This window comes from Leucoraja erinacea, chromosome 5 (genome assembly GCF_028641065.1).
Source record: "Leucoraja erinacea ecotype New England chromosome 5, Leri_hhj_1, whole genome shotgun sequence".
Lineage (NCBI taxonomy): Eukaryota > Metazoa > Chordata > Chondrichthyes > Rajiformes > Rajidae > Leucoraja > Leucoraja erinaceus.
In genome coordinates, this window is record NC_073381.1 from 42,399,327 (window position 1) to 42,426,144 (window position 26,818).

Genomic DNA, 26,818 nt, shown 5'->3' on the forward strand with positions numbered 1-26,818 from the left:
TCTTCAGAGTGGAGTATAAGGAGGATAAAGCTCGAAAAGAGAGATGGGGTGGGGCAAAGCTGGGCAAGTGATATGTGGACAAAGGTGACAGATGGATGGAGTAAATGCAAAGGTAGAGGTGAAATGGAGTAAAGTCAGAGGGAAGGATGTGCATTCATGGGGATAGGGTATAGGGAAAATAGGAGATCAAAGAAAATATGGGACTGGGATGGGAAAAAAATGTACACGGGGCAGAGAAGAGCAGGGTGATTGGGATGGTAGGAGAAATGGGTGCACACAGAGGTGGGGGTGCAGGGGGGGGGGGGGTGGTTATTACTGAAAAATGGAAAGTTCAATGATCATACTATTGGATCGTAAGCTACCGGAGTGGAATACAAGGTGGTGTTTCTTCTAGTTTGCATGCAGCCTGACTCTGGCAATGGAGGCCAAGGAGAGAAAGATCAGTATGAGAATGGGAAAGGGAGTTAAAATAGTGTGTGGGAGTACAGAAATTGTTCAAAATATGCTGTTCAAATTCCGTTTAAAAGCAGTACCAGAAAATAGTATGGGTGATTCAAAATAACAAAACTATGCACCACAGGTTTTCTGTGTAGACATAGCATTAATTCTACATGGAGTTCTGAACATGAGTTTGTGAAAATAATTGTAATTGTTGGGACACTGAAATGAAATAGCATATAGGAGAGTTAAGGATACATTGTCAATGTCAAGTTCACTGCCAGGGCCATAATATTGCCCAAGTGTTCAAACACACTCATAACGTTTTGACGGGTCAGAACTGCAAACCATTGTATATTTTACTCATAAGGTCATAAGTAATAGGGGCAGAATTAGGCCATTCGGCCCATCAAGTCTACGTCACCATTCAATCTGATCACTCTCTCCCGCTTAACCCAATTTTCCTGCCTTTTCTCCCCATAACGGCCATAAAAATATGCATTGACGGCCTCCATAGCATTCTGTGGCAAATAATTCCCCAGATTCACCACCCTCAGACTAAAGAAATTCCTTCTCGGCTCCTTTCTAAAGGAAGTCTAATTCTGAATCTATGACCTCGTCCTAGACTCTCCCACTAGTGGAAACATCATCTCCACATCCACTCTATCCAAGCCTTTCAATATTCGACTTACTCCACTTAGATGAGGGAGCTTCAAGCTTCATCAATTTTAAAATGGTGTCAACATTTATAATATTTGTTTGCACATATTGCATAAATCAGTCTTACAAAACAGCTTAGTAGAGAAAGATTTAAAAAAAATTGAATGCAATCAAATGTGAAATTTGTTTGCTTAATCATTTCATGGAGGTAAATTTGATTTGTAACTTTGTTCCATTAGAGATTTTGCTACTGCTTAAAGTGTGATACTTACAAGTATTTGCCCAATGAATCCTCAAGACAGTTCCAGACCTTCAATTTATTTTCTGGGATTACGTTTGCCATGGCGCCCCAGTATGCACTATCCTCAGAGCTATCTCTCTCCTTCGCACTGGACATTTTGGTGTGTGCTTTGTCCCTTGAGAAAATAAATCCAGAAAAGCATTGATGGAAAATTTGCCAGATTATGTTCACATCTTTCAGAATTGATCAAAGTCAAATGGAAATAAGCATTATTAAGAAATACCAGTCCAGGTTTTGTGCAGTTTGAATTGACTTAGGCCATGTAAACTTTGAATCTGTTTTCCTCTTTAATTGTGATTACAAGCATGGGATATGCCTGTCACTGGCGATGTTATCATCTAAAGGCCATCCTTAAATATACTCTAGAATGTGGAGGTTGTCCATTTCTTGAACTGCTACATTCATGAATCAATTACTACAGCATGTCGAAAATGAAGTGTCCCTTGCTAAGCCATTGAGAGGGCCATTAATACAAGCCCATTTCTCATATCATGCTGATTATTCAAACTTTGGCAAATGGGCTGCGCTGACAAGGTCAGCATTTGTTGCCCATCCCCAAATTCCCACGACAAGCTGGTCGCAAACCATTTTCTTGTATCTCTGCAGTTCCTCAACTGAAGGTATTCCCACAGTGCTGTTGAGTAAGTACCACCAGGATTCATATCTAGTGGTAGTGGAAGAACTAACAGCAATTGATTTCCAAGTCCGGACATTACAGGTCTAGAAGGCGAGCCTCCAGGTGGGTGGTATTCCAATTCGCAATCTGATTTTGGTTTTTTTGTTGCCTTAGAAGTCTGACCATGGATGGCAAAGAATGAAAGATCTTCTTCTCTTTCAAACTTTGTAGAACCAGGTGGGTTCAGGCCACCATCGCAAGTTTCATGGTCACTTTTACCATTACAATTTATTTTATTTTATACTTTCCATTGCTTATTGTTGAAATTAGACTCACACTTTTGGGCCATTGGCATGACCTTCTGGATAACTAATCTAGTAGCACGACCACAGTCCCGCTGTATTCTTCTAATAACAGTGATTTCAATAGAAAAAAGTTATACCCGGTTTGTAATTAGAAAAATCTGTAGCCAGAAATGATCACTATTACAACCAAGAAAGTAAATGAGAAACGGTGATGAAGACAATCTTATAGAAGAGAAACACAGTCCAATAAACTAGTAAAACAAGGACTTGAATAGGAAGATTGACCAGATCACAAAGGTATATGAATGCACAACTGCCTATGGGGACGACCAAACTGAACGCTTGTAAAAAGTTTCCAAGTTTAGAGAGACATCTTTATTATCTGACATGTCATCAGAACATTATCTGATTTATTTGTAGCAAACTTTGTAAGAACATTTATTTAGAGGAAACACTAATTATCGTGCATTACTAAACAAAATACATTAACTACAATTTAATTTCAAAAAGAATAATGAATCATATAATCAAACTTAAAAGATGCTTGAAAGAAATAAATCCGATCAAAAATAAAATCCCATCTTCTTGAGATATTTTCCGCCTTAATACGTTTGGCAAATATACATGGTATTAGCCATACCGATGAAACCAGCATCAACCTAGGTAATAGTTGACTTGCTTCCATCTCCTGCACCAGGATTTATCAAATTGGGTGAAATATAAAAATAAATGCTGGATGGAAGCACCTAGGGAAAGGACGGTGCACGGGGAGGGACTCAAATAGAGAAAGCCAGTAGACAGTGTGTGAGGTAGGAGGCAGATAAGGGAAGCACTCAGACCCAACATGTAGGGGAGAAAGAAGAAAAAGATAATAAATGGAGAATAAGAGGTGGTGGGTTTCTTAAATGTGTATATTTTAATGATAGGAGAATTGTAAGAAAGGTGGATGAGCTTAGAGCTTGGATTATGATGTTGTGGCGATTAGTGAAACATGGTTGCAGGATGGCTGTGATTGGAAACTAAATATTCCAGGATTTCGTTGCTTCAGGTGTGATAGAATTGGAGGGGCAAGAGGTGGAGGTGTTGCATTGCTTGTCAGGGAAGATATCACAGCAGTGCTTTGGCAGGATAGATTAGAGGGCTCGTCAAGGGAGGCTATTTGAGTGGAATTGAGAAATGGGAAAGGTGTAGCAACGCTTATAGGGATGTATTATAGACCGCCTAATGGGGAGCAAGAATTGGAAGAGCAAATATGTAAACAGATAGCAGATATTAGTAGTAAGCACAAGGTAGTGATTGTGGGAGATTTCAATTTTCCACACATAGACTGGGAAACACATTCTGTAAAAGGGCTGGATGGTTTGTAGTTTGTAAAATGTGTGCAGGATAGTTTTTTGCAGCAATACATAGAGGTACCTACTAGATAAGGGGCAGTGCTGGACCATCTTGTTAGGAAATGAGACAGGTCATGTGGCGGAGATATGTGTTGCGCAGCACTTCGGGTCCAATGATCACAACACCATTAGTTTCAATATAATTATGGAGAAGGTCAGAACTGGACCAAGGGTTGAGATTTTTGATTGGAGAAAGGCTAACTTTGAGGAGATGCGAAAGGATTTAAAAAGAGTGAATTGGGACATTTTGTTTTATGGGAAGGATGTAGAAGAGAAATGGAGGACATTTAAAGGTGAAATTTTAAGAGTACAGAATCTTTATGTCCCTGTTCGGTTGAAAGGAAAGAGTAAAAATTGGAAAGAGCCATGGTTTTCAAGGGAAATTGGACACGGTTCGGAAAAAGAGAGAGATCTACAATAATTATAGGCAGCATGGAGTAAATGAGGTGCTTGAGGAGGATAAAGAATGTAAAAAGAATCTTAAGAAATAAATTAGAAAAGCTAAAAGAAGATATGAGGTTGCTTTGGCAAGTAAGGTGAAAGTAAATCCAAAGGGTTTCTACAGCTATATTAATAGCAAAAGGTTAACGAGGGATAAAAATCAGAGAGTCAGAGTGGACAGCTATCTGCAGCCAAAAGAGATGGGGGAGATATTGAACAATTTCCTTTCTTCGGTATTCACCAAGGAGAAGGATATTGAATTATGTGAAGTAAGGGAAACAAGTAGAGTAGCTATGGAAACTATGAGGATCAAAGAAGAGGAAGTACTGACACTTTTGAAAAATATAAAAGTGGATAAGTCTCCAGGTCCTGACAGGATATTCCCTAGGACATTGAGGGAAGTTAGTGTAGAAATAGCAGGGGCTATGAAGGAAATACTTCAAATTTCATTAGAAACGGGAATGGTGCCGGAGGATTGGCGTACTGCGCATGTTGTTCCATTGTTTAAAAAGGGTTCTAAGAGTAAACCTAGCAATTACAGACCTGTTAGTTTGACGTCAGTGGTGGGAAAATTAATGGAAAGTATACTTAGAGATAATATATATAATCATCTGGATAAACAGGGTCTGATTAGGAACAGTCAACATGGATTTGTGCCTGGAAGGTCATGTTTGACATCTTCTTGAATTTTTAGGGAAACTGATGAGGGTAAAGCGGTGGATGTTGTCTATATGGACTTCAGTAAGGCCTTTGACAAGGTTCCACATGGAAGGTTGGTTAAGAAGGTTCAATTGTTGGGTATTAATGGTGGAGTAGCAAGATGGATTCAACAGTGGCTGAATGGGAGATACCAGAGAGTAATGGTGGATGGCTGTTGGAGGCTGGTGACTAGTAGGGTGCCTCAGGGATCTGTGTTGGGTCCACTGTTGTTTGTCATATACATCAATGATCTGGATGATGGTGTGGTAAATTTGATTAGTAAGTATGCAGATGATATTAAGATAGGTGGTGTTGTGGATAATGAAGTAGATTTTCAAAGTCTACAGAGAGATTTAGGCCATTTGGAAGAGTGGGCTGAAAGATGGCAGGTGGAGTTTAATGCTGATAAGTGTGAGGTGCTACATCGTGGCAGGACAAATCAAATTAGGACGTACATGGTAAATGGTAGCGAATTGTGGAATGCAATTGAACAGAGGGATCTAGGAATAACTGTGCATAGTTCCCTGAAGGTGAAATCTCATGTAGATAGGGTGGTAAAGAAAGCTTTTGGTGTGCTGGCCTTTATAAATCAGAGCATTTAGTATAGAAGTTGGAATGTAATGTTAAAATTGTACAAGGCATTGGTGAGGCCAATTCTGGAGTATGGTGTACAATTTTGGTCGCCAAATTATAGGAAAGATGTCAACAAAATAGAGAGAGTACAGAGGAGATATACTAGAATGTTGCCTGGGTTTCAGCACCTAAGTTACAGAGAAAGGTTGAACAAGTTAGGTCTTTATTCTTTGGAGCGCAGAAGGTTAAGGGGGGACTTGATAGAGGTCTTTACAATTATGAGAGGGATAGACAGAGTTGACGTGGATAAGCTTTTTCCATTGAGAGTAGGGAAGATTCAAACAAGAGGACATGACGAGAATTAAGGGACAGAAGTTTAGGGGTAACATGAGGGGGAACTTCTTTACTCGGAGAGTGGTAGCTGTGTGGAATGAGCTTCCAGTGGAAGTGGTGGAGGCAGGTTCGATTTTATAATTTAAAAATAAATTGGATAGGTATATGAACGGGAAAGGAATGGAGGGTTATGGTCTGAGTGCAGGTAGATGGGACTAGGTGAGAGTAAGTGTTCGGCACGGACTAGAAGGGCCGAGATGGCCTGTTTCCGTGCTGTAATTGTTATATGGTTATATATAACCATATAACAATTACAGCACGGAAACAGGCCATCTCAGCCCTTAGTGCCGAACAATTATTTTCCCTTAGTCCCACCTGCCTGCACTCATACCATAACCCTCCATTCCCTTCACATCCATATGCCTATCCAATTTATTTTTAAATGATACCAACGAACCTGCCTCCACCACTTCCACTGGAAGCTCATTCCACACCACTACCACTCTCTGAGTAAAGAAGTTCCCCCTCATGTTACCCCTAAACGTCTGTCCCTTAATTCTGAAGTCATGTCCTCTTGTTTGAATCTTCCCTATTCTCAAAGGGAAAAGCTTGTCCACATCCACATATATGGTTATGTTCCCTTCATTAAATTTCTGCCTTCAGAACAGAAAAGGTAGAAAGTACCAAAACATTGTTAAAAGACAAATACAATTTCAGGTTTGATATATAGAGACCAAAAAATATATATACCTTGCTTGATCATTTTCCTCTAGGAAAAGTCTTAAAGTTCTGAGGATATCATTGGGATGAACAAGTTGCAAACGCTGCTGAGATATCAAATCTGCACAGGCTTTTATCTTTTTATCCTCTTCTTCACTTATGCATACTTCTTCCAAAGTATCTCCTTGACCCTCTACTTCATCTTCCATTTCTTCTACCACCTCTTCATCAAGCTGCTTCAACAATATATCTGTCTCCTAAAGTCAATAAATGCATCTTGTTATTGAAGAGGAAGCAATATTGCAGATCCTTAAACATTAATAAACAGTGACAGCAGATTATCATTTTACTCTAGAGATAACATATTTTATATATTTTTTAAATTACACCCTCATATTTTTCTGTGTGCCTTTTTATTTCCTTTGTTACTCATTTAGACAAGTGATAAATACCAAATATATTATCCCCGCATGGAATTGTGTGAGGGATCATTACAATAATAACTCCTCGTTCGTTCATCCTCATGTATCATAGTTACAGGTGGATAATCTCTGGAAAAAGCTTCACTATCAGAGAAGCATGATCAAATATATTTAAATGACAGGAGAATGTGAGAAAGCATAAACATTGCTCCATAATGAAAAGCAGTTGATCCAAAACATGAATGTGGTGTTCCCTGAGTCTATTTATGGTATTTGTTCTCATTCAAATTTTTTCTTCTGTTTCAACATCCCTACACTCCTTAATTCTGATAAAATAAATATTCGTAAAGGAATACATTCTATATTTCCAAAAAGCAGAACCAAAGATCACAGTCGATGAAGCAGGAGACAACACGATTCAACCTTTTAGACTCTAATGAAACAAATTTACAGAATAAAACACTCAGCAAGTTTGGTGCATTTACGCAAGTTTACTGGAAAGTCCCGAAACACCCATCAGGTGAGATTCAGTGCTTCTCCACATGCTGCAATATTATTGCAGCGTTTTCAATCACAATCAGCGAGTAGTCTTGAGCTGTTCCCATGCTGATGGCTATCGAGGAAGAAGCTAATTGTAATTTGTATTGCAGTTGCAGTGGGATATTTTCAATCACAATCAGCGTGGGGTGGGTTTTTTTGCACTGAGTATTTTGGGGGGGGGGGGAAAGTGATGTGGGTAGTCTTGAGCTGTTCCCATGCTGATGGCTATCGAGGAAGAAGCTAAACTTTTGAATCTCTCCCTGTACAGTTTGTGTCGTTGTGTTGATAACCTCACCGTCGCGGAGCTGGCCGAAGTCGAGGAGCGCTGATCCTGCTGTTGCAGTGGGATGAGTCGGAGGCTGCTGCAGAGACCCAGACCGCTTTTTCCGTGAGCTTGGACGGGGTCGATGTTGTTGAAACGCCCAGCTGTGGAATGCTACTTTGCGATCAACAGCCTGCTCCAACATCAAGACCCGGTTTGTGTTGCTATTGCACCACCCGGCGTGGCTTTAATGGCCGCGGGACAATCGCCATCGCCAGCCAGCGAGACTTTGACTCACATTCTCTATTGATAAGTTTATTTGGCCTTCCTCACAGCTATTGTGGCGGTAAATGTAATTAACTGGGGTCTATTTGTGTGTGGCTCTGCAGAAACGGTTCATTTGGACCTCCAGGGGTCTAAATTACAATTAAATATACTCTTGATACTCTCTCTCTTCAGATCCGTGAGCTTGGACTGGACGATGTTATTAAACGCCCAGCTGTAATCTATGATCAACAGCCTGATGTTTGTGTTGCTATTGCCCAAGTGGTCCAATGCATAATGGAGTTGTGGCGGTAGTGACTCCAGGTTCTTGTTGAGGAAGGATATGTGCTATAAACCAACCTCTCAAGCATTTCATCACCATGGACATTAATGCCACGAGGCGGTAGTCATTGAGGAACATCACCTTATTCTTCTTGGGTACCGGTATCATTAATGCCCGTTTGAAGCAGGTGGGAACATCAGACCTCAGTAATGAGGTTAAAGATGTCCACAAAAACTCCAGCCAGTTGGTCTGCACAGGTTTTAAGAACACAACCAGGTATACCCGCCTGAAGGACCTTCTGACGTCGGCTTTGTGACTGAAATTGTAATTGGGGGGGCTATGGGGGCCTGGGATGCCACATTAGTGTTCTCTCTGTCAAAGCTTGCACAAAATACATCTGGGAGCGATGCTTCGCTGTCACTTTAGCTGCCACCTGATTTCACCTTGTAGGAAGTAATAGCATGCAAGCCTTGCCACAGCTGTTGAACACCTGCCTCATTCTCCAGGTTGGAGTGAAAGTTCGTTTTCGTCTTTTTGATAGCCTTGTCAAGGTCGTATCTGGAATTCTTGTATAGCTCTACGTCGTCAGACTTGAATGTCCGAGATCTGGTCCTCGGAAGAATGTGGACCTCCTGGTTCATCCAAGGCCTTTGGTTGGGGAACACTTAAATGGTTTTCATAGGAATACAGTGCTCCACACATTTTCTTATGAAGTCAGTAACAACTGCGGCGTATTCATTCAAGTCTGTTGCTGAGTCCTTGAACATCGCCCAGTCCACAGACTCCAAGCAGTCCCCTTGTCGTTCCTCTGTCTTCCCTGACAAGCTATGTGCATTCCTCACCACTGGGGGACCTCAGCAGGTTAAGCAGCATCAATGAGTGCTGGGGGAATGGGGGGGGGGGGAGGAATTGTCAACATCGAGTTGGAACCCTGCAATCGGACTAAAAATGGAGGGGGTAGATAGCCAGTATAAAGAGAGGGATCATGGTGTGACACAGGGTCAGTGAGTGATTGGTGGACTGAGAATGAGTTATCTTTCATACCCCCTTTGAAAACAGATAAAGGTTGCAGTAGAAATCCTCAAAGGCTCAGATTCTCCAAAAGCAATTCTGTAACATCAAGTAACAAACTGTAAAATATATCAATCTGGTCAACATAAATCCTTGCAGCAGCTGGAGGAAAAAATGAAACAGTAATAAGTGTTTATGTATTCCTTTCATGCATTGCACAATTAAATGGTTTATTCTCACTGTTATGTTGAAGGAATAAACTAATTTGTGCATATCAAATAACTATGAAGTAAATAACCAAGATAATTTAATTTTTGGAGACACAAAAGACAGTAGATGAAAGAATGTGAAGCAAAAACCAAACTCAGCAGGTCAGGCAGTATGTGGAGGGAAATTGACATACTTTGGGTCGGGACCCTTCCACACCCCTGCTCTTGGTCATTATAATCTAAGGGAGCAGACCATTAATTTAATGACTCTTCCAATTAATAGTTCTGAAAATGTTTAAATTCTAAATCAAAATGTTCAACTAGAATTTGTGCTCAAGTTTCACCACTGGTTCTTGAACAGCAGCTCACTCTTGCATTATCTTCTTTGCGGATTGTCACCTTGTCGTGGTGGAGAAGCTTGTGTGGTCCTGAGCTACTGAGAGCGATGCAGTCTGGAGCTATGCTCCTGGTAGGGCCACCCAGGGCGGTAAGGTCGAGAGGGAAGTCTCTGACAAAGAGCAATCCAACCAAGACCTGAACGGTGTAACAGGAGGAGGATGATGGCTAACTTTAGTGGAGCTTCACAACGGCTGGGAAGGCGGATGAAGGCTGCAGCAGAAAAGGGTCCCCGGTCGTCTTGGATTCCATGCCACTGGATTCTGACCCAGATTTGTCAAGGACCGTGTGGTGGCTGTCTGTGCACCAGTCTCCCCACGTTAAACAAAGTCACGCACAGGCGTCCCCCATGAGAGGACAGTCATACTTATTTTGAGTGACCGCCGATGATGATGATGATTGCATTGAGGCAAAGACCTCTTCTTTCATAACCACACCACGCAGCTGAAAGTTCAAATTCAAGGGCATCCCTGCTATAACAATATCAATAATGCCAAGTCAAGTAGCAAGTCCCCATTGCAAATTCATTTTTTAATTGTTAATGGCCAGATGGTTAGCAGATTTCCTGCTTCATTTGAGGTGGAGCCACATTGCTTTGTATTCATATGAATCCAGCCTAAATTTGCTACAGAATCCAGCCAATGCATTTGCTACAAAAACATACAGTCATCACTTGCAAATGATCATACAATATAATGAGTTCACTTTTGCATGTGTATTTACATTTCTTGAAATAGGATGCATCACATCCAACTGTAAGCAAAGTAAATAGGCCTCGATGTACCAAAACTCCAACATATGGTATTCTAAACCAAATTTTTTCAGATACCTAGTATGACCAAACTATTTTGTACCTGAAAATGCAGTTATCTTACCTTATCCAATTCATACTTGGATGTTTCACAATTCTTTATAAAAAACTCTGTCAGTTTGATGATATCATCTTCATTTTCAATTCCCAAAGCCTGTGTGTGGTGAAAATAATTTAGAATTTTAAATTTTAATCTTAAAATCAGAAATATCCCAAACAAAAGTATCACATTACCATCCCCATTAAAATCTTTAGTTTCTACTGCAATTTGATGATAGATAATACAAAGTCAGTTAGGTTCTCCCTTCCCAATCCCAGATCAATTTAATTTTGTGTCTCACGAATCTGATAAGAGTCAGATAGAATTGGATATCACGAATAGATAGGGTGGTCAAAAAGGCTTTGATGAAGTCCAATGTGCACAGAGTATTGAGTATTGAATTTCAGTTCTGGGCACCATGTTTTAGGAAAGATGGTGTCTAGCTATCTATGATTCTACTTACTTACATCTCGGACTTATTACTGAACAAGGATTTTTATATCAATACACACTGCAGTAACAGACCTGAAAGGGCTTGCTGCACCCACAGCCTTCTGTTGCCGCTCCCTCCACTAAAACCATACAATTGTGCCTTTTCATTTTAGCTATCTGAGAAATAATGCTTGGCCAGCCCTCAGCTCTTAACCCAGTAGACGCCAGATCTGAGTCCCACCCTCAGAAATAGGACATGTACACAGGAACAGAGCAAAATATCAAACTATTAGCCAAAAACAAGCTTAACTGCAGAAGTGAACTGAATTTCAGTGCAGAATGAAGAGCATTAACTTAAGGGAGAAACTGAATGCGTACATGTGCATGATATCCCAAAATCCCGCCAAAGCGGTACACAATAGCGCTGCAATTTTGGGGGCACCTTACTCACCATTGTCCTGGGATGTAAATGAAACAAGTTTCGTTTGGATTGATGTTATATTTTACAAGTTATTGACATCGTAAACTTTACAAAAATCACTTTTCAAATCACTTTTCCATTTGCCCTGCCCATCAGCCGCATTCAACGTCACAATGATGTCACAATGGGATCCTGAATCTCATTTACATATTAAAACCATGATTTAAAAAACTCTTTTAATCAAATTCTTCCGTTTTCATTAACAGCTAACATTGTTTTTAGGTTATTTTAAAGAAAAAAAACACGATTTCCATTGAGAATTTCATTTTTTTAAAAACATCGCAATTTTCATTGTGGGGGAGTGGGATAGGTAGGAGGTGAGGAGTGGGGGAGCAGAGGGATAGAGGGAGAGGAGGGGGGTAGGGAGAAGTGGGGGAGGTGAGGAGGGAGTGTGGGGGAGAAGGGGGGTGGAGGGAGAGGAGGGGGGAGTGGAGGAGGTAGGGAGTGGAGGATAGAGGGAGAGGAGGGCAGGGGGGAGGTCAGGAAGGATAGTGGAGGAGTGGATAGGGGAGAGATGAGGAGTGGGGGAGCAGCGAGATAGAGGGAGAGGAGGGGCTAGAGAGGGAAGAGGGGTTATGGAGGGAGGGAATGACTGAGGGCAGGGGAAAGGTGAGGGAGTGGGTGGGGGGGGGATAGAGGGAGGGAGAGGTGAGGGAGGGAGTGTGGAGGGGAGGTGAGAGGGGAAAGAAGAGGGAGGGTGAAGAGGAGGGGGAGGGAGTGCTGGGCGATGAGGGGGAATGGAGGAGGATAGAGGTCAGAAGAGGGATGGCGAGGCGCAGTTGGGGGAGGGTTGCAGTGATTCACGTCACAACAGGGATGTCTGGCGTCATAACGGGAACCCCTCAGCTGCGCCTACGCAGTTGGGGGCTATGCATGAGTGGTGGAATATTGCCATGTGGGAAGGGCCTAACGAGTCCGCACCTGGTCTAGCAGAATATCAAGGCTGCTCAAAATATTCCCATCAAAATTTTAAAATCTTACCGTAAATATGGCATCAAGTTTAATTAGCGATTGTTCATCTTGCTTCAGGGAACTAAGAATTTTCAGAAGCTTGTTTTCAATCAGGAATCCCTGTAAAAACAAAATATTGTCAGTTTAAATTCTAAATATGGTGTAGAAGCAATTCTGTCAAGAAGAAAACAGGTCCTCCTCAGGTTACAACAGGGTTCCGTTCATGAGAAATGTTCACAACCCAAATAGTTGTCAAGTCAGAAATACGGCCACAAACCAAGTTCCACACCGCAGAAGATGTCTGCCTTCATTCTAACGAGAAAGCATTTTCTCCCAGTTAACTTTTTATAACTGGGAAAAGCAACGTTTATTTGTGGGATGACAGAGTGGATGTGGAGAGGATGTTTCCTCTTGTGGAAGAATCTAAGAATCCAGGAAAACAATAACAGGCCACCCATTTAAGTTTGCAATTTCTTCTTTTGGAGCATCATGAACTTTGGAAGTAATTCCCCTCAAAAATATATTGTAAGAAGATTATTTGGCTACATTTAAAGCAGAGGCAGATACTTAAAGAGGGGAAGAAAGATGTCAACAGTTTGGCTAGAATACAGACTTGCGGTTACAGTCAAATCAGTTGTGATCCTATTCAATGGAGGAGAGACAAGTGGCATATGATTCCTCCCAATTCAAATGTTTGTATTCTTCCACTGACTTGTCACACAAACTTTATATTTAGAGAATTAACAAGTGTAATTTTCATTTTGGGTGGAATTAGCAATCAGGATCCAAACTGTTCATCAACGCAAAACTTTTCCAATAATATTGTCCAAAATGTCTACTCAAACCCATTTATGTAGTGACCAGTGAATAATCTTCTATGCTAAAAATAATAATGCTTTGCGATATAAAATATAGCCCAGCCCACTAAGATTATCTCACCTACCACATCAACTAACTTGATTTAATATACTTTAGATTGACGTAAAATAACAGAACCAGTCATTCATTTATTTGATGTAGAGATAGATTTTTGTTGGAGATGAGTTTTTTTGAAATGGGTCCCCTTGCCTTGGTAGAAAGGTTAATTTTGAAGTTTTATTGAGGGCCCTGTCATTAGCACAGAAGGGGGCACGGTGGCGCAGCGATAGAGTTGCTGCCTTATAACACTTGCAGCTTCAGAGACCCAGGTTCGATCCCGACTACAGATGCTGCCTGTACGGAGTTTCTACGTACTCCCCATGACCGCCTGGGTTTTCTCCAAGATCTTCGGTTTCCTCCCACACTCCAAAGACGATTAGTTAAAACAAATGTAGGTCCCTTGCAGTCAGAAACAGGTGAATTGATCATGGGGAACAAGGACATGGCAGACCAATTGAATAACTACTTTGGTTCTGTCTTCACTAAGGAAGACATAAATAATCTGCCGGAAATAGCAAGGGACCGGGGGTCAAATGAGATGGAGGAACTGAGTGAAATCCAGGTTAGCCGGGAAGTGGTGTTAGGTAAATTGAATGGATTAAAGGCCGATAAATCCCCAGGGCCAGATAGGCTGCATCCCAGAGTACTTAAGGAAGTAGCCCCAGAAATAGTGGATGCATTAGTGATAATCTTTCAAAACTCTTTAGATTCTGGAGTAGTTCCTGAGGATTGGAGGGTAGCTAATGTAACCCCACTGTAAAAAGGGAGGGCGAGAGAAAAGGGGGAATTACAGACCAGTTAGTCTAAAGTCGGTAGTGGGGAAACTGCTAGAATCAGTTATTAAAGATGGGATAGCAGCACATTTGGTAAGTGGTGAAATCATTGGACAAAGTCAGCATGGATTTATGAAAGGTAAATCATGTCTGACGAATCTTATAGAATTTTTCGAGGATGTAACTAGCAGAGTGGATAAGGGAGAACCAGTGGATGTGTTATATTTGGACTTTCAGAAGGCTTTGTATAAAAAGGAGGGAATTAAAGAGTTTTAGAACTGAAAGGGTTAAGGGTGTACGGGCATAATAAAGAGGAATTGTTACATTCTTAAAGTGACTAATATAGTTTGTTGTCTGATAGCGCGGATAGAACTTGATCAGTACTGAATCGCAGAGTCCCGCGACCATTCCAAGCCGCGCGGGGCGGTGATGTTAGGCCCCGCTCCAGGAGCTCCTCGACCCCGCAACTCGGGCGGGAGAAGTCGCCGTTGCGAGAGCCCTGAAAAGCGGTCTCCCTCCAGGGACCCGCGGGCTCCCGGTGCCGCCGTCCACAGACCTGCAGTTGAAGCCTCCGACTCTCCGGTCGGGCCGCAGCAGCAGCAGCAGCAGCGCTCCTCCACCGCTCCACCCGCGCCGGACTCAGCCAGCCCCGCGACGGCGACGATGAGTCGTCGGCACCAGAGTCCCCGGTCTCTTCCTGTTGGAGGCCGCTCCTCATTGCAGCCCCAACGATAACGGAAACCCGACGAGAAAAGGTCGTGTCTCCCGTGCAGGGAGAGATTTAAAAGTTTCCCCCCCCCTCCCACCCCACCACACACACACCCCAACAAAAAATAACAAAAACTACATAAAAACATAGACAGAAAATAATAAAACGCGGACAGACTGCAGAGGCCGCTGCTGACGAGAGTCGCGCCGCCCACCGGATCCTAGAGGCAGGAAACATGTTCCTGATGTTGGGGGAGTCCAGAACCAGGGGCCACAGTTTAAGAATAAGGAGTAAGCCATTTAGAACGATGACGAGGAAACACTTTTTCTCACAGAGAGTGTCTGTGGAATTCTCTGCCTCAGAGGGTGGTGGAGGCAGGTTCTCTGCATGCTTTCAAGAGAGAGCTAGATAGGGCTCTTAAAAATAGCGGAGTCAGGCGATATGGGGAGAAGGCAGGAACGGGGTACTGATTGGGGATGATCAGCCATGATCACATTGAATGGCGGTGCTGGCTCGAAGGGCCAAATGGCCTACTCCTGCACCTATTGTCTATTGTCAATTATTGATTTGGCTGGTTTTGGATCAAGTCCAATAGAAACTGTAGCAGCAATCAAAGACTTTACCCATTATCTTGTGAAAACAAAAGAGTGCGTGCAAGAGCATTGATTCTACAATATAATACAAAGAAGCGTTCTACACTATACTGAATAATGTCCAGAAAACTTAAAATATTCTATTGACTACTTGGGCTAATAAAATGAATCTCCGAAAACAGATACTCACTGTTTCATCGCACAAAACTTCTAACAATGTTTTAACTGTTTTCAATGAGATTTCTCCAGGTTTTCCACCACACAGCGCCATTGCCTTGTCCTCACTGGCCGAATAACAAATATTTTGGAAAATGGAATTCCACATCGATGATTTCTCTCCATTTCCTGCTTTTTCCTGGAAATTCCATGACTGTTGATCTGCCAAAAAAAATGTTTGAACAGTGCAATGTCAATTTGTTTCTTTCGATAACAACTCATGCTGTAACGTCAATGCATAAAATCGAAGAATAATGCCCTTTCCCACTTAGGAAACCTGAGCGGAAACCTCTAGAGACTTTGCGCCCCACCCACGGTTTCTGTGCAGTTCCCAGAGGTTGCAGGTAGTGGAAGCAGGTAGCGAGACTGACAAAAACCTCCGGGAACCGCACAGAAACCTTGGGTGGGGCGCAAAGTCTCCAGAGGTTTCCGTTCAGGTTTCCTAAGTGGGACAGGGGCATTAGGAGCTGCAGCAAGGGCACTGACTTTCTGTTGATCTGCTGAAAACTTCAGGGCGATGCTGAAGATGAAGAGAAAAGCAATTTTGCTTTATCATTCAGAGCCAGATACAAACCATTACATTATTCGAGATTGCATAAAAAAGGAAAAAAAATGAACATTACACGGATAAGGAAAAAGGAATGAAGCACAATAATGAGAAATTATTGGGACAAATAATCTAGCCAATTATTGCTTACTCATCTACTTTTCATAATTTACAAAGGTATGGAAGATGTCATTTGTAGTGTCATCAAACAACATTTAAGAATCCATAACCTGTTCATCAATGTTTTCAATGAGTGTGCTACCTTGGCCGAACATGAATAAAATAGCTGAACCTTATAAATGACCCTTGTTACCGGAGGTAACTTTTGATTGAAGAGTTCCAGGAAAACTGATTCCATGGGGAAATACTTCAATTGATAACTCCCACAAAACCAATGGTTGTGGTTCTTTGAGGTCAGTCACTCAAGCAGCGGAATTCACTGCTGAATTTACTCAGTGACCTACATCAAACATTTTCAGCTGTTTCATCAATACATTTTCCTTCATCAGATAAGATACAGGGATGCTTGCAGATAATGGTACAATGTTCCATTCCATTCACAGCTCTCTGCAAACAAACCAGTAAATTACCGAATGCAGCAAGAGCAATGGCCCATCAATGAGTGATTATCTTCAACAAGAGAATCAAATCACCTAACTTTGACAAGTAGTATTACAAACACCAAGTTTCTTTCAATCAACATTCATCCAATTTTGTTAACCCTTGCTGTCTCCTCCCCTTCCTCAGCCCTCGGGCTGTCTCCTCCCATCCCTCAGCCCCCGGGCTCCTCCTCCTCCTTTTCCCTTCCTTCTCCCCGCCACCCCCTATCAGTCTGAAGAAGGGTTTCGGCCCGAAACATTGCCTATTTCCTTCGCTCCATAGATGCTGCTGCACCCGCTGAGTTTCTCCAGCATTTTTGTGTACCTTCTGCAAGAAACCTAACAGAAAACCATATAAATATAGGAAAAATGCAGTAGCTCAAACCCTGGTTATCCTGCAACTCACTGCCTGATACCTCAAACACTTTCCACCACAGATTACAAGTGTGTCATGAAATATTTTGTGCATTAATGATTGGCGCTCCAACATCAAAAGCAATGCAAAATCATTCAGGACAAGGCAATGTGCATGACCGGTACCTCATCCACCAGTTTAATTATTCATTTGCATTAGAGAGAATGAGTGAATGATTGAATACTTCACAACTGGAGTTTCTTTACACTGGGTTTTTAAAACTGGGTTCTTTACAGGGTAGATGCTGAGATGTTTTCACAAATGGGAGAGACACACAAATGGTTAACAGGCGAATAACCAGTTTCTACAAAACAAGGGGATGGAGAAATTGGGGTGCAAACAAATGTTTTCTCTCTGGAATTTTCTTTGCAGTTAACCATTTTAACTGCCCTTCCCATACTGATCGTTCTGCCCTGGCCTTCTCCATTGCCAAAGTGAGGTGACACACAAATTGAAGGAACAGGACCTTATTGGAGGAACAGGCTTGCGTAGCTTACAACCCCTGGTATGAACATTGAATTCTACAATTTAAGTAACCTCCAAAAAGCCCCTCCTCCTTCCCCATATTCCCTATCCAGGCTGAAGATAGTCATTGATTACAATTATGCGGGGCAACATTAGTTGACCCTTTGCAGCTACTGACTGCTTACTTATTGAGGAGTTGCAAATGAATAGCTTTACTTCTGATCACATGATGCAAAACCATAACATTCTCATGTTGCCATCAGAAAGTTTCTTTAGAGAAAGATGGATGATTTAAAAATCTATCATTCATTCGTTTTGTTGTTAGTTTTCACAGAAGGAAACATCTTCAAAAACAAACCAACAATTAAATATATCTATCACATTAATTAGCTAATACGCTACAAGAACATTATGCTTCATTAAGTTAGATTCGGCTCTGCAAAAATTACCTTGGATATTTCGACATAAGGGTTACAAACTGACTTTTATTTTCCTACCTCCTAGAATAACTTCTTCTGCAAGCTGGACCGCTGACTTTTTCTTCCCAGTGCACGATACAATCGGTCCAACATTCTTCAAGAAGCATAGTTCTGGCATTGTCCAGGTCAAGCCCAGCTGTTGATTGTGTATTATCTCATCAGCATCGAGGGCTTTTCTGACCAGATCCTTTGCCTCTTCCTCATTCATCAACCAAATGCCCTGAAACTTCTTTGCATCGACGGCAGCAAAATGCCTGTTGAAGCAAAAGTACTAATTTTCATATTCTAAACTACTGGTAAAAAAATGTTAAACAGCAATAACATTTGTTAATAGTCTGGAAGATCAACAAAAAAAAGACCTCTCTCTTGGAACCTGTTAATTTTTTCCCTTAATCGTAAGTCAAAATTTAGAACCTATTTGCACGAATGTATGCTATCAATTTACAGAAACGGAATTTACAGAACGTTCTCAAATCTTCTTTAATATCATCAATTTGGGTCTAAAATCTCCTCCGTATAACTGAGATACTCTTCAGACTTAAGCATGTAATTCTTGTCTCATCCTAACCAAAAACGTATTGACATTTTAACATCTCAACGTGTAAAACGTGCATATAACTTCATAACTGGTCTTGCTGTGGACGAAAACTTATTCATGTGCTCATCAGTTCACATTGGTCTTAAATATTGAATCCAAATAATTGTGACTTGAAGCTCAGATGTAAGGCCAATTATGCCAAGTTCATAGTGCATTTATTTCTCCACAACACATTTCAACTCTGCAGCATTAAAGAAATTTAACAACATTCAAATATTGCTCAATTTTTTTTAAGCTTTATTTTTTTTTAAAAAGAGCGGCACGCAGTTGCTGCCTTACAACGCTTGCAGCGCCGGAGGCCTGGGTACAATCCTGACTAGGGGTGCCGTCTGTATGAAGTTTGTACGTTTTCCCTGTGACCGCGTTGGTTTTCTCCTACATCTTCGGTTTCCTCCCACAATCCAAAGATGTGCAGGTGTGTAGGTTAACTGGCTTGGTATAATTGGAAATTGGCCCTAGTGTATTTAGGGTAGTGTTAATGTGCAGGGATCGCTGGTCGATGTGGACTCAGTGAGCCGAAGGGCCTGTTGCCGTGCTGTATCTCTAAACTAAGCTCAAATTTATGAAATATGCTCCTAATGGAACTCGTCTTGGACCTGAATGAAAAGTGTACCAAAATAATCATAAAGCATTTTGCCCATCCTTTCAATAAAGCAAAGTATGCTTAACGGATCATTTTTTCAGCATTTATTCCTTTTGAAAATCAAGGATTGGCTGTTTAAGTCTGACAATACAACAAGCGAGGGTTCTCCAACAATGGTCACTTCAGCAAATACTTGAATACTTTCCATTGAATCCTCATTGTCTTTTAATTTGGTTCCCCGCAGGTCAGTGTACTTGTAAAGTCAACCCAAGACCTTACTCTTGAAATTTTCCAAACAAAAGTGTTGAAGTACATGCACCAATCATTATTGGTATAACATACTGATCTCATTCCAGACCTCTTGTATCCCTGCCATGAGCTGTTTGAACAGATAACAGACTTTCTTCACACTGTTGCACTTTGTGATTTCAAAACTGCTAATAAGCTTCAATAGTGGAGGTGGTTGTGAAATGTGAATGAGAAAATTTCTGTTATTGCATTTAACAAACTAAAACCTATCAAAAAGTGTTTTCTCTTTAAATGGTAATATTGTGGATCTGGGCATTACCCGACCATCCTAAATTCTTAATAGCTGTTGCGAAGGTGTTAATGAGGGTAATGGTAAAATGGAAGTGAAAACAGATACCTCTGGAAACATTCAGCAGGGCATACAGTAAATGTACAGATAAACAAACATAGCAAGAGAAAAGAGGGAGCAAGAGAGTTGTATTGAAAGTTTCCTTTAATGGAGACAAAAACATTCATTTCCTTCTGTTATGTTTGAGGTGAAATTGGAAAGCGTGACAACAGAGGTTAAGGAAGAGGTCAACAGAAAAGGTGATTGTGAACACCCGTGTCATAGAGTGATACAACGTGGCAACAGGCCCTTCGGCCCAACTTGCCCACACCGGCCAACATGTTCCAGCTGCACTCGTCCCACCTGCCGAGTGTGGTCCATATTGCTCCAAATATGTCCTATCCATATACCTGTCTATCAGTTTAGTCTAAAATGATCACCCCCTCATCCTCCTGCACTCCAAGGAATAAAGTCTCAGCCTACTCAACCTCTCCCTATAGCTCTGGATGTTGCCAGGACCCTCTAGACCTGGCAACATCCTCATAAATCTTCTCTGTACCCTTTCCAGCTTGATAAAATCTTTCCTATAAGACAGTGTCCAGAACTGAACACAATACTCACCAACATCTTATGCAACTGCAACATGACCTCTCAACTTCCATACCTAATACTCTGGCTAATGAAGGCCAAAGTGCCAAAAGCCTTTTTGACCACCCGATCTACCTGCGACTCCAACTTCAAGGAACTATGCACCTGCACTCCTGGATCCCTCTGCGCTACACTACCCAGAGCCCTACCGTTCATTGTGTAGGTCCTGCCCATGTTAGACTTCCCAAAATGCAACACCTCACGTTTCTCTACATTAAATTTTATTAACCATTCCTCAGACCACCTGGTCTATCGATTAAGATCGTTCTGCAATTTTTCACAACCATCTTCACTATCTGCAAAACCACCCACCTTTGTATCACCTGCAAATTTGCTAAACTTGCCATGTAATCTGCCGCTAATCTACCGTCCTCCAGGGTACGGCAACAGCGAGGATTATTTTGCTAATAAATGCAAAGCCTTTTTAATCTTGATGAGAGCAAACGAGATTCAACATTGCATGGTTAACTTTGTCAGATGTATGCACATTCCAAGTATGCACATTCCATGGCAATGTCAGAACTACACCAAGCAAAGCGTGAGAAAAAATACTCCAGAGACGTAAACGTTTGCAGGTTAATTGGCTTGCTACAAATATAAAATATTCCCTAGCGTGTGTAGGGTAGTGTTAATGTTTGGGGATCGCTGGTCGTCACAGACTCGGTGGGTATGTTTCCGTGCTGTATCCCTGTATCTCAAAACCAAACTAAACAAGGATGTAGAGAAACCATAGGAGAAAAGTAAGAGAAATTGAGAGCTCCAAATGTACTGCAGTAAATTCAAGTCCAAAGATCTATCATTGAATGATTTAAGAGTATGTTTGTTCAGATCTCAAAATCAATTTTCCAAACGTCAGATCAGAAAAATAGATTGCGTTACAAAAAACACACAAATCATCTATATTATAATTTTATATCTATATTACTAACTCTCATCTTGTTTGTCAATTTGTATGTATGTGTGCGTGAGATCCCAAAACCCCACCAAAATGGTACACGATAGCGCTACAATTTTTACCACTTTTCCACTTGATCCGCCCGTCAGCCGCATTCGACTTCACAATGGGATTCGACAATCAGCCGCGCTCGACGTCACAATGACATCACAATGGGATCCCGAATCTCATTTACATTAAAAAACGCAATTTTCAAAAAAAGTTTTAATCAAATTCTTCCGTTTTCATTAACAGCTAACAGTGTTTAGGTTATTTTAAAGAAGAAACGAAATTTTCATTGAGAATTTCATTTAAAAAAAGGAGAGGGGAAAGAAAAGGGAGGGTGAAGAGGAGAGGATGGATTGCTGGGGGATGAGGAGGAATGGAGGAGGATAGGGGTAGGAAGAGGCATGGCGAGGCGCAGTTGGGGGAGTGTTGCCATGACTCGCGTCACAACGGGGATCTCTGATGTCACAATGGGAACCCCTCAACCGCGCCTACGCAGTTGGGGGCTACGAGTGAGTGGTGGAATATTGCGTTGGGGACAGGGCCCAACGGGTCTGCACTTGGTCTAGTTTTGTTTAAAAGTACAAATAAGTAATTACAGGACTTCAACTGGGATTTTGCAAACCTCATTTTCTTCTGAAGGTCCTTGTAAAGTTCCACCGTTCTCTTGTACTGGTCAGTTAGGGACTGGTTCTCTTCTCGATACATTTTCTCTTGTTTACTAAATTTTACCAGAAGTCTGTTCAGAGAATCATGCAGCCTGTGAAGCAAATTAAACAGTAAAAATGTAATTAGAGAAATCATAATTAAACTCTGCAATTCCCCATCTTCATTTTCTACTGATTCAAGCCAAGTTCATTTTGTCATGACAGTAACACTTTCCTCCTCCAATCTTATCATGCCCTAAATTAGGTAACCAGTTTTGAAAGTTACATTGCTCATTAGAAACTTTCCATTATCCTTCATTGTTCATAAATTTCAGGGATATCAGAACAATATTTAATTAAGCATCATTTTCAATACAGTGTCCTATTCCCACTGAAAACTAAACCCTAACATCAATTATGCATTTGTTGCTCGAGATAAAATATCAGTTTCACCAAATGATACTTTACTGAAAAACATTAATGATATCACACCCGAATCTTCAGGATTTTTTTTTTTTTAATTACCATACCGACACATAAGAGTACATTGTTTGCTTTCATAAAGTTTCATATTGCTTTAAGGCTCCAAGTTCCTGAAGAAAGATGCCAACTGTTGTTTTGAAATACAAAAAAAAATAAAGCATTCACAGAAATATTGAAGAGAGATTCTGCATTGACTTACAGTGCATTCAGAAAGTATTCAGACCCCTTCACTTTTTCCACATTTTGGATTAAAATTCTTTTTTTTTATCATCAATCTACACACATTATCCCAGAATGAAGAAGCAAAAGCAGGTTTTTAGAAGTTTTTGCAAAGCAATTAAAAAAAAACAAACGGAAATATCACATTTACATAAGTATTCAGACCCTTTGATATGACAATCAAAATTGAGCTTAGGTTCATCCTGTTTCCATTGATTATCCTTGAGATGTTTCTACAACTTGATTGGAGTCCACCAGCGGTACATTAAATTGATTGGACATGATTTGGAAAGGCACACACCTGTATATATAAGGTCCCACAGTTGAGAGTGCATGTCAGAGCAAAAACCAAGCGAAGGAATCATCCGTAGACCTCCGAGACAGGATTGTGTCGAGGCACAGATCAGGGGAAGGGTATAAAACAATTTCTGCAGCGCTGCAGGTACTGAATAGCACAGTGGCCTCCGTCATTCTTAAATAGAAGAACTTTGGAACCACCAGGAGTCTTCATAGAGCTAGCCGCCCGGCCAAACTGAGCAATCGGGGGAGAAAGGCCTTGGTCAGGGAAGTGACCAAGAACCCGATGGTCACTCTGACAGAGCTCCAGAGTTTGTCTGTGGAGATGGGAGAACCTTCCAGAAGGACAACTATATCTGCAGCACTCCACCAACCAGGCCTTTATGGTATAGTGGCCAGACGGAAGCCACTCCTCATAAAAGGCACATGGCAGCACACTTGTAGTTTGCCCAAAGGCACCTAAAGGACTCTTAGACCATGAGAAACAAGATTCTCTGGTCTGATGAAACCAAGATTGAACTCTCTGGCCTAAATGCCAAGCGTCACGTCTGGAGGAAACCATGCACCGCTCATCACCTGGCCAATACCATACCTATGGTGAAGCATGGTGGTGGCAGCATCATGCTGTGGAGATGTTTTTTCAGTGGCAGGAACTGGGAGACTAGTCAGGATCGGGGGAAAGATGAACGGAGCAAAGTACAGAGAGATCCTTGATGAAAACCTGGTCCAGAGCGTTCTGGACCTCAGACTGGGGCGGAGGTTCGCCTTCCAACAGGACAATGACCCTAAGCACACAGCCAAGACAATGCAGGAGTGGTTTCCTGACAAGTCTGTGGATGTCCTCGAGTGGCCCAGCCAGAGCCCAGACTTGAACCCGATCGAACATCTCTGGAGGGACCTGAAAATAACTGTGCATCGACGCTCCCCATCCAACTTGACAGAGCTTGAGAGGATCTGCAGAGAAGAATGGGAGAAATTACCCAAATACAGGTGTGCCAAGCTAGTAGCGTCATAGAAGACTTGAGGCTGTAAACGTTGCTAAAGGTGCCTCAACTGAGTAAAGGGTCTGAATACTTATGTAAATGTGATATTTCAGTTATTTATTTTTAATTACTTTGCCAAAATTTCTAAACACCTGTTTTCGCTTTTTGTATTATGGGGTATTGTGTGTAGATTGATGATAAAAAAAAAAGATAATTTAATCAATTTTAGAATAAGGCTGCAATGTAACAAAATGTGGGAAAAGTGAAGGGATCTGAATACTTTCTGAATGCACGGCAGATTAGCTCATCAACCATCCTTTAGAGATGGAAAAAAAAGAGGATAGGGGGAAAGATGATCCTTTCCTATAAAAATATTAGCCAGGAGGTAGGATTTGTCTGATGCAAATCAGTTTACAATGTTTTGAGTAGAAATTAGGTTTTGGTGGGTATCGAGAACCAGTGAGCACATACAAGACAATTTGTAGTTTATATCTGCACAGAAGCAACACATGAGAGTATTCTATGATATACTAAGTCACTAAGGATCAATAATCATATTCTATATAAACCAATATGATGTTTAAGACCCTGATGTAGCTATGTACCAAGAAATATTTTATTATCCCTACTGCTAACTCGGCTTGGATCAGTAGAAAAAGACCAACTTGGGTCTTCCAGGCTGTAGATTGGTTATTGCATGTGAACCAATCATAGTAGAATAAAATCACTAACCCCACTTTACTGAATGATTCATACTAACACCCACTTCCTACACTAGTCAGTCTTGGAAGCGGTAACGATGAACTAACAACTAATGACCTGCTGTACCGTTATAATATGGGTACTGATTAAAGATAATCTTGAACTTCAAATTGTGTAGATTACTTATTTACACAGGCCTTTACAGTTAAATATAATGTGAAGCACAATATTTACCTATTATCCTTTTGAAATGCATTATACAACAATCATAGCATGAAAATTCAATCAAAAGCCAGGAAAGATATTACGCAAAGTGCGGAGAACATGGAATTTGCAATAGGTGGAGAGATGACAGGAAAACACTAGGAGGGGAACAGGACATATGATCTGAGGTGGTAAATCAAAGACTCTTGTGAACGGGATAAAGTCTGGAAGACTTTCAGGGAAACAAAGGACCCTGCTGATTGCGAAAAATATAGGTCCTTAAGGAATCAGTGTACGACAAAAACACGTAATGCTAAATCAAGTCATTTTAAAAAACATCTTTCTGAAGACATGCATAATCCAAAAAAGTTTTGGAAAAGACTAAATAATGTTCTTAATAAATCAAATCAAAATATCAGCACTCAGATTCGGGTCAACAATGACATCATTCAGGACCCTGCTGTTATATCCAATGCTTTCAACCAGCACTTCTCTACTGTATGTAGCTCTACTGTATTTGACTCATCTATTATATGTGACTTTCCAGCTACCTCTACATGTAGAAGCTCTTTTTCTTTTCAAAAAATAAAACCTGTTGACGTTCAACATGCTATTAATGAATTAAAGGATGATTGTGGATTTGGACCAATTGAGATAAATTCATTAAGTTAGGAGCTAATATTCTAATGTACCCACTATGCGACCTGTTTAATTTGTCCTTCTCAACTTGTAACTACGTGAAGAAGCCCGCCCCAGGACGCATTGCGGCATTACGTTTCAGCAGGCAACAGCGGCAGGCGGGAGACAGGGCTCCCGCAGAAACGAGAAAAACTAAGTTTAGGTAAGTACTTACCTTTATTTTTACAGCCCCTTTGCGTCTGCTTGTTCCCCGCAGGGCATGCAAGCGGCCCCCTTGGACTCCGGGAGGAGTTTTTTCCGTTGTCGGGAGGGGAGGAAAGACGCTACCAGGACCGCACTCACCGGCGGACCATGGATGGGAGCTGTGCCGGTGCCGGTAACTCTCCACAGGGGCGACATCAAGAGAGCGCAGGAAGACGGCGCTAGCACTGCGTTGGAGGTCCCCTCAGTCCTCGCTCGCCCTCGAGTACTGTCCAGGTGAGGCAGGCAGGCGGGCGGGAGGAGGCTTCCGACTTTTGCGGAGCCGGTAAGGGGACCCACTGTGCAGTGCTGGCGTGAGTGCGCTGCAGCCCGAGTGCAGGTGAGCAGCAGCCCGAGTGCAGAGAGAGAGAGAGAGCAAGGACCGCTAATCAGCGGCCCGCTCCCGACACTGCACCAAGCCCGTCAGCATCAACAGCGGGCTGGGGAAAATGCTGCACCTGCCCGCTCGACGGAGGAAACGTCATTGGGCAGCAACAGGCGGTAGGACCGCTTAGCGGGCGGTCCGCAAACCCGACACCGCGACCGAGCCAGCCCGCTAGCGCCTGAGCAGCGGGCTGGATGTGTGTAAAACCGGGCGGTGGAGCCGACATCGGACTGGGACGTCTCTCCACCCAGGAGGGGGAGAGACAGCCGCCTGAGCTGCAGGAGCGGCTCTTGGGCATTGGAAAGGTGAGTTTGCAGTTGTGTTTTATTACAGATTTCAGGAACACAACGCAAAAAACTCGCAAAGAGAAACTGCCC

The 26,818-nt window shown here is 41.8% G+C and overlaps 1 protein-coding gene across 1 annotated transcript in view; it reads right to left on the reverse strand.

Annotated features, from left to right (window-relative positions):
• Positions 1-26,818, reverse strand: part of drc1 (dynein regulatory complex subunit 1 homolog (Chlamydomonas)) — a 66,333-nt gene that overhangs the window by 4,977 nt on the left and 34,538 nt on the right. Inside the window, exons 9-15 of the mRNA XM_055635428.1 lie at positions 22,268-22,402; positions 18,315-18,550; positions 15,766-15,953; positions 12,613-12,702; positions 10,743-10,832; positions 6,511-6,737; positions 1,371-1,514 (exon numbers count right to left, since the gene is read on the reverse strand). Of these exons, the coding sequence (XP_055491403.1) occupies positions 1,371-1,514; positions 6,511-6,737; positions 10,743-10,832; positions 12,613-12,702; positions 15,766-15,953; positions 18,315-18,550; positions 22,268-22,402 (1,110 nt within the window). The remainder of the gene's footprint in view (positions 1-1,370; positions 1,515-6,510; positions 6,738-10,742; positions 10,833-12,612; positions 12,703-15,765; positions 15,954-18,314; positions 18,551-22,267; positions 22,403-26,818) is intronic.